The sequence below is a fragment of the Etheostoma spectabile genome, chromosome 3 (genome assembly GCF_008692095.1).
Source record: "Etheostoma spectabile isolate EspeVRDwgs_2016 chromosome 3, UIUC_Espe_1.0, whole genome shotgun sequence".
NCBI lineage: Eukaryota > Metazoa > Chordata > Actinopteri > Perciformes > Percidae > Etheostoma > Etheostoma spectabile.
In genome coordinates, this window is record NC_045735.1 from 8,657,705 (window position 1) to 8,674,912 (window position 17,208).

General features: G+C 40.7%; 1 protein-coding gene across 6 annotated transcripts in view; it reads right to left on the bottom strand.

The window, feature by feature from the left end:
* The window catches only part of ssh2a (slingshot protein phosphatase 2a), a 29,194-nt gene that overhangs the window by 8,319 nt on the left and 3,667 nt on the right, over nt 1-17,208 (bottom strand). Inside the window, exons 1-7 of one of the 6 annotated variants that reach the window (XM_032509964.1) lie at nt 9,084-9,597; nt 3,117-3,229; nt 2,442-2,506; nt 1,894-2,015; nt 1,616-1,681; nt 1,375-1,440; nt 500-694 (exon numbers count right to left, since the gene is read on the bottom strand). In XM_032509964.1, the coding sequence (XP_032365855.1) occupies nt 500-694; nt 1,375-1,440; nt 1,616-1,681; nt 1,894-2,015; nt 2,442-2,506; nt 3,117-3,229; nt 9,084-9,211 (755 nt within the window). In that variant the 5' untranslated portion in view covers nt 9,212-9,597. Of the gene's footprint in view, nt 1-499; nt 695-1,374; nt 1,441-1,615; nt 1,682-1,893; nt 2,016-2,441; nt 2,507-2,618; nt 3,086-3,116; nt 3,230-9,070; nt 9,598-17,208 lie in introns of those variants that run through there. The other 5 variants (XM_032509962.1, XM_032509965.1, XM_032509963.1 and 2 more) reach the window with 5 other exon arrangements.

The window sequence follows — 17,208 nt, forward strand, 5'->3', positions numbered from 1 at the left end:
TGAGAATCAAAAACAACACACCTTCAACGTTCTGTGTTTGACACAAAACCCAGAACGTCGAAGGTCATGGCAGTTTTCTGCTTTGACGACCAGCCAAGCTTGCCTCACGCATGAGGCGATAATAATCTGCAATAGAAAAAGGAGGACGGGGCAACGTGGCCGAGTCGAGCCGAGCCAAACCCAGCAGTTACAATGTAATGGAAAAACGGCATATTATTTAGTTATTGAGTTAACATTTGGAATGAAATGCAGTTGTGGCTATACATTTAACACAAGTCTTTGATTAGAACATTTTCAAAGTAGTGCACTCAATAGGAATTTTGCACTACACATCAATGGGAGCTGTGCTACTTCATGTCATACAAAATGAAAACTTGTGAAAATGACTCCCTGTCTGGAATGCCCCAAAACCAAACAATCTTCCAGATATTCCATCATCACTGTGAACTGTGAATTTGGGTAATGTGTGTGTGTGTGTATTTATGTGGTCTCTACTCACAGGTCTGTGAAGAGAACGGGTGAATTGGCACGGTGCGACTCGACGTCTTGCATGGCGTTCCACTCATTGACGCAGAACTGGTTAGAGGCGACCCTGCTCTGGTAGTAGCTGACCCAGGTCAGGAACAGGCTGCCCGGGTAGTAGTTATGACAGCGGGCTACCTCGCAGGCTTTGTGGAGCGACTGCAGGGCTGACCTGAGGCAGACAGTGATAAGAGGATTTACACTAGAAAGGCTGTCTTGAGGAAAAAAAGACAAAAACATCTACAGAGAGAAATTTGGACGAACTGTAACTGTGTTATTTAAATGACTGACAGAGTAAAATCATTTACATCTGGAGAGGCTATAACAATGGGCAAATGAATAAAGATGAGGCAAGGTAGGAAAGGCAAGCAAGTGAAATTTGAAAGAAAATCAAGAATGAATAATAACACATGAGAAACATACTAAGGGAGATGGGTTGAATGATTAGACAGAAACGAGGAAACAAGAGAGGTGAAAAGAGAACTGAAAGATTGCAAAGATGAAGAGATATATCATAGATGTAACTGCAGATAAATTAAAGTATCAGGAGATATTCAAGGGAGAGGGAGGTCAGACGAAGAGCAATGAATATATAAATACACAAACAAAGAGACAAGGAAATGAGGAAATTAAGACAAGTACGGAAATGAAGAGGCAACACTGGCCAGTGAGATGGGAAAGATAGTGAAGAGACTGAAAGGCAGAGAGATAATGAAAAAAAGGAAGAGTAGAGGCAAGATAAGAAACAGTGACAAAATAAAAGGCTGGAGGTCAAAGGAGGAGACAATGGATGCAGTCTTTTTAAGCCTGCAACCTGAATCTCAATTCAACATCACATTAAAGGTTGCTTACCACATGGCCTGTACAGAAACTGGCTTGAAAATATGAACCCTGTTCACCGTTGACACACTGAAACCACTGGGACGAGAGAGAGCAAGAGAGAGAATTAGAAATTTGATTCCCAGTGATAGTTTATAGCCATCTTACTCCAACAGATCTTTGTACAATAAAATGACTAAATAAGAGTAATCAGAGCAGTCAGCCAGTTGCCCCAGGGAGCAATAAGAGGAAGCGGGTAGGTGTGGTGTCTCACCCATCTCCATCCAAGTGGATCAAAGTGTCACTCCACAGAGGTAGAACCAGACCCACGGAACAGCAGCTGGTAGGAAGATCAACGCGTTAAACAATAGTACAACAAAACAAGCCATACAGGCTTGACATAATACATGGATGTGTCCAGGACATAATTTAAAAGCTAGACAGTAGAGGAAGTCAGACGTAAGCATGCTTAGTTAAGCCTTCACTTAAAAACAAAAACAAAAACATTTTGATTTGATTTCTGCAGGATGAGTGTACCATTGTGATACTGACCTATCAGAGGAGACAAAGTCCATGCCTAGCACGATGCTCTCCTCCGTGTCCTGTCTACCATTGGTGGAGACCACCACCATGTAGCGGGTTACCTGAGGGAAGGCGCTCTCCAGACGCACAGCCTGTAAGAAAAGAGGAGACATGAAGAAAGGAAAGGGGAGGGATGAGCAAAGTGAAGAGAGACAGAACACATCAATTGCATAAGCCCTTTATCAAAAAAGTTGCGGGGAGTTTAGAGATATGGCAAGAATATGTATTACTCTAAATACTTTAAGTAGTTTATGTTTTATGTAAGAGTATATTTGTTGGTGCAAATAACCTAAACAATTTTCAGTTCCTTATGTTTGCTAACAAAGAACTGAAACCGGCCTCTCTGTCTGGAGTATAATTTCCCTGATCACAATGCCACCCTGTTAGAGAGAGAGAGAGAAGAGAGAGAGAGAGAGAGAGAGAGAGAGAGAGAGAGAGAGAGAGAGAGAGCGAGAGAGAGAGAGGAGGTGAGAGTGTGTGTGTGTGCGTGTGCGTGTGCGTGTGCGTGTGCGTGTTACCAGTCGGATGGTATCCTCCGGCCGCAGCACAGTGAACATGGTCTGAAGATGTTTCTGGAGGTCACCTGGATAGAAAGGATTTTAACATCTTCATTTAGTTTCAGTTCATTTTGGACAACACTTTCACTCTTAGCATTTAAAGCTTGACATGCTGTCACACCTAAGATAATCATTTACCCTGTAGAACATTTCTAGTCCATTCACACTGAAGTCTTTTTTTAGTTTGGCCTACATTCAACCTGATCTCTGAATACATCGGAGTAAAAAAAGCTTGTCATTTCTGAAACTAAATGTCTGCTGCTTTTTATAGTGATCAGTCCATTTCCCAAAAGGTCCAACTACAAAGACTGTCTTTATCCACAGACAGCAGCAGATTTGACTATTCTTGTTTCCAAAATGTTTAAACTATTTGAAGTGTGGGTTCTTTGAAAAACATTTCCTCAAATAATCCAGCCACCACATTGCATGCAGCAGTGAACTGACTGCACTGAACTCATCAGCCTTGTTGTTTCAGTTAAGTTAAGAGCAGCTGTTACTGAAGATGCTGTAGAGGAATGTCCATTTGAAAACATACTGTGCTATTTAATCCGAAATTCCTTTGTGGAGTTCATTTCTGGGAAGCTATGTCAGCACTGGGAAAAGTTGCAGCTGTCGTTTGTGTGGACACGTCTTTACCTGTGTGCTTGTTCCTGCGCTGGCTGATGCGAGGTGCAGAGTTAGGTGTAGGACTATTTCCCCAGGGAAGGAACAGGGCTGCACCTTTTACGGTGAGGAAACTCTCACTGATACTGGAAGGGAAGAGAAAAATAAAAGACATGAAGAGAAGCCTCAAACACAGGGACTCCTTCCAAGTTATGTCGTCACATTTGGTCTTTTGTGTAACTCATGTAATTTGTTATCCCTTTCTTGCACATGCTGACCCCAACTTCTCCTTTTAAGCACAAGATGGGGACAGGGAACAGATGCGTGTTGTCATGGGCTTATGTCAGTGTCACAATGATCCACTATGCTGGCCTACAGGCTCCCAAATCAGAGCTGACAGACCAACTCAAGCAAAACAAGATCCAAGCCCCAGTTTGAACTCAGAACACAATGTTCTCTGCTCTTCCACACAGCTGGATTGCACACACAGACTTACTCATGCTAGCAGCTGCCAGTAGGGAGGGATTGTGAGGAGACCAGAGGTCCAAGAGGGAAGACGGAGTAACTCCCCTCCTCCACAATGTTTGAGCGGAGATAAGAGCTGGCCAGCACACAGCGCTCCCCACCAGAGCAGGTCATATCAATTGGGGTTCTGTTCCTCTCTAGAACACTTAATCTTATTAGCAAAGAAAAAAAGACACATAACAAACTGATGGCAGTGTTTGAACTGAATGTGTGAATGACTCACAGTCTCACAGTAACATAAGTTACACAAGATACCACTAAAACAGCTTGGAAGAGCAATGGGACCAGTAAACCATAACCTTAACGCTGCTAAGCAAGAGATCTGCCACTTCAAAAGCTGGCATCTGCATAATATATAAAGCACAAAAAGCAAGGTTTAATCCAAATGTTTAATCAGGATTCGAAGAAGTAGCACTTGTAGACCAATGAGAAATCCCACATAATGACAAAAACACATTGTGTGCATTGGCTTTGCAGGTTTTGCAAAAATTGAGACCACAAGTTAAGCTGGCAAGAATTTAGCCTATCTAAGAACAGTAACATGTCTGTGCAACCTCAATCTTGACAGCCAGTCAAACGTGGGTCTTAAAGTTTACAGATTTCTAGAGAACCCCCATCTGCAGTTTGTCCACAATAATAGAACAAATACTGTGGATTTAAGTGTTACTAGAGAAAACGCTGAGTTGGCTGACTTGTTCTGCTAAACTTGAAGAGTGGTTTTGTGGCCTCAAGGGCCAGAAACTAAGGAAATTGACAACTACACAGTAAAGATCACTGGGAACACTCCAACGGAGGTTATGACACCCAAGCCACATTTTTCTATTAAAATTGCACAAACAATTGATTGATATGCTTAATTTGACCGTTAACTACTGAGTTGGATATCTATCTACCATTTGGCAGCAGGCAGAAAGGCCACACTCAATGAACCTGAACGAGTTCATCAGGTTCTAGAGTTCTTTAGTTTCACACTGTCTGCCATTTAGGCTTCCTGTCATGCCCTTTTTCTCTGTAACTTCATCTCTCCATCCTTCCAGCAATCCAACTGTCCTTCCTGAGTTTTGCTGAGACCATGGATGTACAGGATCAGGAGACACAGACAGAGAGGAAAAACAAACCCGCCGCTTGGTGCTGAGCTTATTTCCCATGACCCGCCCACCCTTGACCCAGCTGTTTCCTCTCACTACCCTCTGTCGCTTCCTCCTTTCTGCATTTCTCACAACTTCGTCCTACTTTTTATTTCCGTCACTCTCCCCAATTCCTGCTGTATCATGTCCAACTGGGCGCACGTACGCACACGCACACGCACACACAAAAAACTTGCCATTGACAATATATAGCAGTGCTACTATACAATGTAATATAACACTTGTACTCTCCCTCCAGATCATGCATACAAGGTGATGCACGTGCAAAATTCCCTTTTACTCCTGCACACAGACACACTGAGAAAGTGGATTCTAAGCCTGGCTGTTGGAGAGGTGGGGAGCTGTGAATGACTTTCAACTAAAGTTTCTAAAAATACCGTAGTCCTTTAAAAGTCTCCCCTATTGATAGACTGCATTCAGAAGAGCACAGCTTACTGTACATAGTAAAAGCTTCTTTTGGACATGGCAGTGATAGCCTTCTGCAGAGGTTTAACACTGAAGCCTGCAGGGACTGGTCTACTTTTACAGACACACATAAAATGTATGGCTAAGCAGAGACAAAACACAGACACACAGATACACACCACCATTCCACCCTAGAGCTGCAGCAGTTGGTCAATAAATCCATTGATGATTGACAGAAAATGTATCAGCATTTGTTGTTTTGATCATCAACTGTTTAAGAAATTGTTGAAGAAAAATTGCTACACATTCATTTTGAGGATTTGATGGTTTCTTTGCCATTTATGATTGCAAATTCTATTATGTTCTATTATTTTTGCATTGGAAATAACAAGAAATCTAAATACATCTCCTTGGGCTGTGGGAAATGATATTAAATAACTTTAATTATTTTCTGATATTTCATAAACAAAATGATTTATCAATTGATCAAGAAATAGTGAAAATATCCACATCACGTCAGCATTGTAAACATATGTAATACACATACCTAGGAAGTGATTCAAACTGATACATTTGTAATGCTATAATGCACCATCAACACTAGTCTGTTAGCATGTACACAGAGAAACCACATCATGTGCTTATTGATATGTTCCAACAAGAAGCTGATTTAAAGGCAAAAATATGTACACAGAAGGATAACGCAAGTGGGGAAATATTAATAGGGCAATAAGTTCAACTAAATTCGACTTTACAAAGTGTGTGAATGAGGAATGGGCAGTGAAGGGTGAAAGATAAAGAGAGATGACCCAGTCATAGTGTGTAGCAGAGAGTGGGATGGGTCATCTTTTGGCATTCAGCCATGCCGGGCTTTGGGCAGAAGTAAAGCAGTAGGTACTTGTTAGGGCAACAGTAACAGACACAATCATCACTATGTAAGGACCACTCCACATAGTGGGCAGATAACTGGGTGGACCCCCCCCCCCCCCCCCCCCTCAAATGCCCATATTAGTCACTCTCAGGATGAGAGTGGGATAAATATAGGGCCTGGCTCTTTGGAGGGCAGGACCCACTAAGGCCTTATGAGTTAGCAGCAGAGACAGATACAGCCCATGGGAAAGACAGGGAGTTAGCTGCTGTGCTACATGTCCACAGGTACATGTTAGGCCCTGCTGCTTGGAGGCCAGGCCACGGAAAATGTCTCACAAGCAGAAAAGTGACAAATGGATATGAGAGAAAAGTACAGTTCAGGGGTCGTAATGAAGTAGAGGCTTAAAACTCATAACCACAACATCCTCAATTCAAGTCTGGCCACAAGCCTCTGTTGTGTGTCTTCTTACTCTCCACCGTTGCACAATTATGGCAATTTTGCCCTAGAAATAAGTTCAAGCCCTATTACACTTGCACAAGATATTATTGGGCCAAGCATTAGACACGAGAAAGTGTCAGATAGGGGCAGCCAGAGCAGAAGAGGGTCAGGGTTGATAAAGAGAAAGGAATACCAGGTCATACAGAACATATTAGGCCGCATATATTATATACACATATTGCCCAGACCCATTGTGTTCTGGATGTGTGTGAGTGAGGACCACAAGTGTCACTACAGTTTCTTTGTTAGTCCAGTCTATGGTCCAAGCGCCAGCCACCTTAGTGAACTAATCATACCTGACCCAGGCATGCAGTGCTATTCTGAGAAGGATTCAGATTACATTTCAACTTACAGTTTAAAAAAACTACAGGCAGAAAAAAAAAAAACAGTACTGAAGAAGCTCAGTAAAATGTAATCAAAGTTTGGTCGAATTAGGCCATATGTAGCTCAGTTGGTCACGACAATGGCTAAACAAAGGGTTCTATTTCCACTTTTCAATAGATTGGTGTTAAAAAAATAAATGAATAAATTGTATTTTATAACATGGGACTTCCTTGACCTCAACGTGGACCTGAATCCATTAACAAAAACTATCAGACGCCTGGCAATGAATAACACTAGTGTGATACACTAGGTAGCACACACACACACGCATGCACGCACATGTGTGTGCGTCACATTTTGTTCTTATCGGTTTTCTTTGGAAAACACGTATAGCGGAACAGATGGGTTTACCGGTATTTGTGGGATAACAATGGTGTTTTAAATGCCATTTCGCCACAGGTAACACTTAAGTACCTGGATGGCCTCAAGGCTTTTAATTACTCATTTAAACCCTGGTTTATTTGATGGCACATACAGACGTATACATGCACAGACATGTACACAAACATTAAACATGCCAATACACATGAACACGCACTAGGTGCTAGGAATCAAAGGATGCCTAAAAAAAAAAAAAAAACTGCCTTGTGATGAGGGCCTATTTCCACCTTAAGCAATACAAGGGATTGGCAAATTTGAAAACAATCAACGGGCATCATGCAATGTGGCCAACAAAACCAGGAAGTCAGAAGATTCCCACATCTGCTGCTATTTACTAGATACACACGCCTGCCAGTACACACTGTGTCTTGCAGTAACATATTTCCATAAACCTTCATTATGCAGCTGTAAAACAGTTGAAAAACAATGCAATGAAGAGGCAGGCTGTCCTGGACTTTCCTGAAAACCACCACAGAAGGCCAATTCTCATGCAGGGCACAACTAATTACTGACTACACAAAATGTTACAAAACAACAGCAAAACACACACACTGAGACTAAATTGATTTTGTGGAAAATTGGATATCTTTTAATCCACTTTCAGTCATTTCTACATTGATTTTCCCCAAAATTGCTAAGCTTATCTAAGCCAGCTCCACATGAGTTTGGAAACACTGGAACACGCTAGTCTTTGAGCTGCCCTGAAGGGCAAACTTGTCTTCACCACATTTACAAGTCAACTAAACCCTTCTTAAACCTCACAAGAAAAAAAGAAGCCTTACCACACTTTGCATAGATGTCTGCAGACACTGAACATTACATTTAAGATCAGTGAAAGATACATTAACGGTAACCCTCTTACTGTGCAGCATAGACAATCACTGAATTAGTGTTACTGGAATAAAAACAGACATTTTTTTGGGAGGGGGGGGGGGGGGGGGGGGGGGGTTCTAAGAAACATTAGCTTATGGATGAGTAAGAGACAAAATCTTTAGGTTTAACTGTTGGTTTATTGTTAAACACCACATTGTGTCCTAAAATATACAAATTCTTAACATTGCTGCCTTTTTTTTCTTCTTGAGACTTATTTAAACTTTTTTTCCCAAATGTTTACTTAAAACTTTTATTTTAAGTCTTCATTTCAACTTAACTATTGTCATTATCACACCATGTACTCAAAATTTCAAACAGACAATATCCCTGCCTTGACCATACAAAAAGGCAAAAAAAAAGCCCCACAAAAATCTTTATGTGGCGGTCATGTGATGCATACGTGTCTCAATTAATCAATTGCAATGTGTCATCCTACCTATGAAACAGGTATGATGAGTCACACTACGAGGTGCAGATTCATTATGTTTTAGTAACGTCAAAGAGCAGCACTAAAATAGGACCCTGCTACGTCACCAGGAAATACGTTGAATAATGATGTTGCAAAACTATTTACACATACAGAGTAGCTTACTCACAGTATTGCAACATCTACTATGTCCAAAAACGTTGACTAAATGGGAAACATTTAAATGTACAACTAAGAGTCTCACTATCTACAGTACAATTCAAATACAGACAGACATTGTACAGTTAAATTCCACCTTTGGTAGTGAAGTTGAGCTCATGTGTAAGTTAATCAAGTGCAAGATATTTAGTTTGATGGAGACCCTCCATGGTACCTTCACTGTGCGAATGTATTAAATCGTTTTAATATTGGCTACCAAAACAGTGCCATACTGGAGTTATTCTAGATTTGTATCTACCCTGCCCAACTTTTTCACCTTTTGAACTTACAGCTGGTTGATCTGATTTTCTGACTCCACCGCGTCATCGCTGTAGTAGGGCACCATCTTGGCCCCGCAGCAGGAGCAGAAGCTGACCGCCGACGAGCTGTCGGATCCGGACACCGCGCCGAGGGTCATGCCGGCGGTGGGGAGCGCTGTGAGGAGAGGAGGGTGTCAGGTGTTCTGGGTCCGAGAGACAACTTTTACTCCTCTCCCACAGTCAAGTGCTCTGTCATTTCAGGATGTCTAACAACTTCCTTTTGTGTTTGGCCGTAATACAGTAGAAAATTACGAAATATTCCGCGAAACAAGCACTCGTGTTTCTGCCGCAATAAACTAGGTCTAGCACACTTTGTTCCTGCTCCCGACAGTGACGCCCGTTTCAAGATTTCCCAATAAAGCGGAAACAAGTACCATGACGAATAAATGTTCGTACCGTACCATTATTTATCCACGTTACAACAGACAGTATCCTCTACCATGTACAGTACTGAGACATAATGACTTGAGTCAAACTCTCACCGGAGAAGTCATTGGAGGGAGGAGTTGGAGACATGTGTTTTTTTTGGAAAAGAGGGGAGCCAAAAAGGATAACAGGGAAGTACGACCGCCCACATCACCAGCCCTTTTGCATCGACACTTTGCATAAGCAGAGCAGTTTGTATACAAAGCGCTGGCAACCGTGCAGGTGATTAGACTGTTCTGTCTGGAGGGTGTGCTGAAAATCCCCTGCTTGTAGTGTTGTCTTAAAATCTGCATGCCGTTGGTAGGCTACGACATGCCACGTGGTTTTTCATCCATGATGGATTATGTCATGCTGTAGGTCAGACTATGGAGTACTAATACATCTTATTCATCTTAATAATATGGTAATATTGTTAGAATCAACTGTTGTCCAACAGCTAATTGAGTGTCCTAGGGCAACAGGGTAAATAGGGGATGTGCTCAATAAACTAATAAAATAGAGTCAATTAAACCCACATGGGATTTTGGTTTGGCAGTGAGTTACTCGCCACCCTTTTCTCCCACCACACAGACCTTGAGGTTTAGTTACATAAGGAGCCAGGACAAATGAGAAACAGGCTGAGGTGTTCCAGACTGAACTGCTGTGGCAGTAGGCCTGTAGCATGGAGGTAAAGTGGAGATACACTGCAGCCTGTTTTGAAAAGTCTGAGGGAGACACAACCCTTCACATCAAGGTGGTCTGATGTCATCAAGTATCAACTGACACATTGCATGCTGGGAGATGGACACACTGTTATGGCTTCATTTTTTTAAAGCCTATTAAACATTTTATATTCTGTTGGCGTGACAACATGTGTAAACTGACAATAATTCAACTTTAAAACTACAGCCCCCTCATCATATTCACACCAGCTAGAGTCATGCCTAGAGCGTGAGGATGTAACTAAAACATCTGTGGCAAAGTGCCTCTGCACAGTGAAGCTAAACTTTATTATCACGTTTATGGAAGGCCTGCTTTAAGATTTGGCCGTTTTCCTGGGTAGAGCAGTTATCTATGACGTAATACAACACACCTTTAGCTCAGTGTTCACAAATGTTCCAGCCCATTGTTATTCACTGTAACCTGCACGGTATGCTTGTGTTCATGGTCTGTGAACACACCTGAGCTGTGAGGCTGTTGGGAAACTGTAGCGAGGCTCGCTACTGATCATAGAATGACCATGGTACAAAAATATGAAGGCCAAGACTAAGGATGGATCAGATTAATAATTTTTCACTAAAGTTTGTTAACCAATTCACAGTCACTGTATCCAAATTAGCCTTGCATGCAAGCCTTATATTTTAACAAGTATACCGCAACAATTCTGGCCAATAGGCATGTTTTTTGCTCAGCTGTGGGATTCAAAATCCTTGTTAAACTGTATGTTATTATGCTGTCTCTTCCTCTGAACTGATTATGACATTACATGGTATTGCAAGGGACTCTGACATATTTCATCTTCTCTGCATTTTATACATTTCTTACATATATGCATCCTATAAAACATTTCAAACCTGAATTACACTATGACAATTGGACAGTGCATTCAGTCACATTACATGTCAACAAAGTATGAGATTAATATTTTGCTAAGCCCTGCAATACTAATATGCAGGGATCAGCCTAGATTCAGTGTTTTAAGGCCTTAAGACAGTGCATGTAAATACATTACAGTGTTTTTAAATTTCAGTCAGATCAGTGCCCTCTAACTCTCTTGTGTGTTAACATACTGCGGTCCCAAACTGTTTGTAGGTCTGGAAATCTGTGGAACTCGGGGCACCACAATACCAGCACAAGACACAAAACGTTGTGCTTTGTACATTTCACAGAAGTGGAATTACATAACAAAAGAATCTTGTGAAAGTTACAATTTTATCAAAAACTGTAAAACTAATTAAAACGTTACTTCTTGCCATAAAATGTTTTATTTTCGCTTCATGACTGAATTGCAAGACAGGAATACGGTTGCTTCATGACTAAAAGCTCTCTTCTTATTATTTTGTTCTGGTTACATGACACAATCTGGCTCATTTTTACAGTCAAGATATTAAACAAACAGAAATGTACACAATGGACTTTAAGCAATGCTGTTGTAGTTTATATTTTAACCATATGTTTGGAAAACTCACACAATTCACCACAATCCCCAGGAGGCTTTAGCTATTTCAATGCATCTTAAAGTAGATCACAATAGGTGGCAGGTGACAGTGTATGTCTTTTTTTTAAACACTAGAGTGTTCTGCCCAACGAAACTGATTATATCACATATTAAATAAACAAGGTTTAAAGGTCACCCGCACCTGCACTCCTGCCGTCACACTAAGTTTCATTCCATTGCATTTTCCTATCAACAAATCCTGCATCACAACGCAAGTTGTCCAATGAGCTCTGCCAACAACTGTGACCACAATATCTGCACACCCACACAGCTTGTCATGTGGTTCTGTTTAGTGTTGTCACATCTACCAGCACTAAGTGGGAACTCCTTTTTTCTGTGGGCTGGTAACACGAGAGCCGGTTGTGGTGTTCAGCTGAGACCTGTTGCACAATCGTCTTCCGCTACGTGTCTTCCTTAATCACTTGATGGGAATAGGCAGATGAAACATGCCGTTTAACAGTGCTGTAGTTATGGAGTTGTGTATGTGTGTGTTTGTGTGTGTGTGTGTGTGTGTGTGTTTCTAGAATGAGCCCTATCATCCTGCTATCTCCTTGGCCAGTGATGAAACCAGCTGTTTTCCATATTCTGAACTCTAGGCATACTATTCCACAGTAAAGCTTTAAAATCTGCAGTAGGATTTGATCTAGAACAAAAAATACCCTAAAAAAACATACATTTTTCCTCTTAAAATGGTGAAGGTTAAGTGTGATGGAGTTGTAGTTGTGGCTAAAACCACCTGGCCATAAATCATTTAATACACAAACAACGTAAAATATATGTTTAAAGATTGAAAGAATAACAAAGACCAGCTGTACTACACTGCCCTCAACTCAAATGTTTGCTAACTACTCAGCCCAGTCTGTTGTGATAGGAGAACTTAACCTTGGAGAAGCAGGTAGCACTCTTAACAGCCAGATAAGACAGACAAAGACAGACCTGTTAGCAGAAGTAGCCTGTGTACTGTACTGCAGTTAAGAAGCACTAGCTGAAAATCTGCTCCTGAGTTTGAGATTCTATAAAAGTAATCTTCCCAATGCTGGGTCAAATACTTTTAAAAAGATACATTCCTTTGTTGGGTGATTTTGTTACATTTGTTTGTCATATAATTATAATTCCATACTATGGTGCTAAGCGACACATGCTGCATTTTGAAATGAAAATTCTGTGCCATGTCACTTATTTGGTGCATTATGGCCAAAATCAACTTTTTATAATTAAGGGGATGGATTTGGATTAATATATTTATCATATAGTTTCCATGTGATTTGAAACACAAGATACACAACATACATTATTTCATGAATGTTGATGGCCGTGTCACATTTGGTGCATGGAATATTGCATGTATAACTTTGCGCCCCATATACAATATGTTTGTCTTTTATGTGGTGGGAAACTGATATATGCCCATGTAGTCACTAATCTAGGACAGGGAGTATTGTTATGTCTACTGTATGTTTAACTATAGGAAGCCAGGAGGCAGGTGTGTATCCACTGTTGAGTGTAAATGACAGAGGAACAGCCTATACACTCAACGAGGCATGTCTCCACATGAGGAGATGGTGCTTAAACAGTGAACACAGATGGTGTTTCCAAGGCTTGGTGTTTGTTACAGCACCTTGCGCTTCTTGTTCTTCTAATAGCAGAGTTATTAAATTCTTGGCCTGATCAACCTGCTCGGCTTGTGTGCATCTGGGTCAGAGCTGATGCATGAGTCACTAACATGCATACTTACTACTTAACAGTGCAGGGAGAGGCTTGCAACACAAATGATTCCGATGTATAACTAGGTTGGTCTGCTGTTGTAGTAAGTAAGTCATGGCTGATGTTATTTCTCACAGAGTAGTTCCTCCTGCAACCCAAATAGATTCTGCCTGCAATTAAAATAATTTCAAAATTCAATTGTATTATTATCCGAAACAAACTGCATCTGAGTAAGGAAATGCTTTCCATCAGTGGGACAATGGACAGACAAGGTCAGAAAGAGAACAGCCCTTTCTTCTCACAGGCTTTTCCCCATACCCAGTTGGCTTTTGACCAAAGTAAGTACATCACACTGACGCACCTCTAGGCTCTAACTAAGTAGCAATGGTGTGTCGCTTTATACAAGCACTCTACATACTAAACACAGATAGAGAACTGAAAGCAGGCAATGCAACTGACATTTCAAGTGGACCATTACAGGTGTGCTTTTACAACATATGTATCACTCTTGTGACGCTGCGACCTCTAACAGCTGTGCCACATCACATGATATCCCTGCGCATAATCACAAGGATAGGAAGCACCTCTTTTGTTCAGCCGCCACAGCAGAACAGATTTGATCAGCTGTTTTCACAATTTTTCCAACCATTTAAAGATTGAGATTAGAGATTAAAGATTGAAAGATTGATGAACAAAAACTTCTAATTAGGCCTGCACGATTAATTGTTATAAAATCGCGATATAAATTCACCATGTTCACAATTTAATTTTTCAAAATAACTTCAATTTAAAAATAAATAAATAATAATAAAAAAAAAATATATATATATATATATACACACACACCGGTATATATATATATATATATTTTCTGTATATTAGTTTTTTAATGATTTTGATTCTCATTTACTTTTATGAGCCGACTGCATCACAAACGCTACTACTTTCTTCTGGGAGTTTTAAACATAGGACTGTATAAAATAGGTTTTAAAGCGCTCCCAAGCTCTGCAATGCTCTAACTTCTCTTCATTGAAGCCTCTATGTTTACAGGCTTCTGGTGATGCACAATGTGCTATAGGTGCCAAAAAATCTATGTTTGGTACTGCCAATTTGTTTTGTTTTGTCATGGTCAAAATAAATTGTGGCAGAAAAGCGTGATAGTAATTCTAAGCAAAAAAAATCGTGATTTATATTTTTCCCTGAGTCGTGCGGGCCTTCCTTCAAATGTTAGTTTCGTAACTCTGGATAGATAAAAAAAACTCTGTCCTTGACAGTCAGTGTCTGTCCTGAGGCAACAGTGTGTGGCAGGCAGAGATTCATTAATGTACTGCAGTAACGTAATACTTCACTGGTGTGGTGCAGGGGGTTCAGACAGCTGTTTGTGTGTGTCTATATGAAAGAGACGTTCAGGGAGAGATACGAGGTGTGAGTCAGTGAGTAGTCAACTAAACAACTGAAAGAGAAAAGAGACAAAGACTCTGGAGAAGAGCAAGAAATCAAGGCAGAATAAAAATATAAGTGCACTGCAAAAGCCAAAGCTCCCCTCAGTCTCAGTGACTCCTATAGCTTATGTTTGCCCTTGCTGCTACTTGAATCCATATGTAGGGTGGGGAGTTAATTGGACTTCCTCTCTTATGTAATACACATTAGGGGTCACTCAGCAAGCCCCTTGGCTGCACCCTGCATGTCTCTTCTAGTGTGTGTTTGTGTGTGTGTGTGTGGATTTGTGCTAATAATGTGCAAATGGCGAGCTAGGTAAATGGTAAAACAAGACTATAATGATGTTAGGCGTATGGGGAATAAGCTTTACTGTGTGTGTGTGTGTGTGTGTGTGTGTGTATACATATTCGTGGGTATGACTTCACCAGCTGCTGCTGCTTTGTTGTATTACCTAACCAATAATTGGGACCACATGTCGTTCTTGGCACTATTTGGGTGTGTTAAATACTGGCAGGAATGATATCACCAAGTTTCAATTTTCATATATGTGTGACATAGCATACGATCTTTTTCTAGTATGTTCTTATTTTGGTTAAAATCCACTCTGTTCCAGATTTCATCATTTACTATACAGTAAGTGCTCCTCATGAAGCCTTTGGCTTGTCTTAGGCCAGTTGCAATCATGAACTAAAATTGCTATCATATGGTGTATATGGTTTAAATAGTATTAGGCTGCCCCAGCCATTGAGGACATGCTTTTGTCCAGTTGGTCTGTATTTTGTGAGCAGGATTTCTCCAAAACTTGGAAACAAATTCAAATGAACCTTTGTACAAGGATAGTCCACTGGCAAAGGAAGAAGTGACTAGCTTTTGGTGAAAATCCATATCTGTTCTGTTTAGCAACAGAGGATATAAAACATCCATGTCTACTTTCTGTGTTACATTTGCAGTACTGCAGGTTTAGCATAAGCACTTCACCCAACCCTACATGTCTCTGTAGATGGAATTGGTTCTGCCAGGATCAAATGCCTCACTAATGTTATGGCTTTGTTGTCAGCCCATGCATATTATGCAGACTTAACTTGATAGTTAGTGCACATTATCCTGCTGTGTGAATAACTGAAGACTTTGACCCTGCTAACGACTCTAGACTAGTGGGAGCCTGGCCAGCTTTTTCTCAGATGTGTTTGATTTTGATAACATAAGCCCAGACCTTGCTGGGCTTATGTAGTGTGACTGTCATTATCTGTTATGTGCGAGGTTTCTGACAAACATAACATTTGTGCAAAGCATTCTGTTTTACCCTGTATCTGATCCCCTGTCTCTTGACAGGAAAGCCACTTTTGACTCAGACCAATCACCCAGCCTGCACTGGCCTCACAGAGAAAGATAGGAACAGTCCAGTCTGTCAACACTGTAGGATGATATCTGGCATATCTTACTGCAGTGTCTCATTACCTGATGTATTAAACAATACCGAGTAATAGCAAGATACACTTAAATCAAGACACGAAGAAGTCTAAAGACAAAGCTAGACAGTTTAGATTGCACTTCAAAGCTTAGATTAGTCCGCCAAGTCCCTCAGCTTTAAAATGTTCACCTCTCTGTTTATGGGTTGTGTGCTACTGTCTCCCTGGACAGACTGTAATGTCGGGGTGGAAATCGCCAGACGCCTCCCGATACGATATCATCACGATACTTAACATATTACAATAGTCTGCGATATATTGCACTTTATAACCTTTTTTCCAACTTCTAATTTTTCTCAATTTCAAATTATGTCCCAGAAAGGAAACTTTGTCAACATCTGTTTCATCTAAAAAGATACATTTCTCTGTTTGTTCGTCTCACTTCAATTATATTGCTGCAAAACGGGATTGTCATACTATGCTGTATTGATTTCCCCCCCCACCCTTACTGTAATGTAGGGATAACATTTAAAGTGAAAAGAGACTCTGTGTGAGCCTGCAGGACAGTGAAGACAAATGTTCCATGTTTAGTGGTAGCTGTTCATAGGCAAAAAGTTGTTAAGTGACAAGTCTATAAGTTTCATTTCGATTCTGTAGAGGGCCTTGGCCCAAGATACAGCAAAACAACAAAGACGCCTGAGTTATCTAAACAAAAGGACAATAACAGTGCTGCCGTCATTGTCTTTTATGAAGATAGACACACATCAAAATCAAATCATCTACTCCACCACAACCACCAGGTCAAATCATGCAAATCATTCCCAGCCTATGACATCAGTGCACTGAACAAATATTGACAAAAGTACTTACAAAGACATAATTTGTTTGCAGCATTAACAAAACTAAATAAAACTATTTA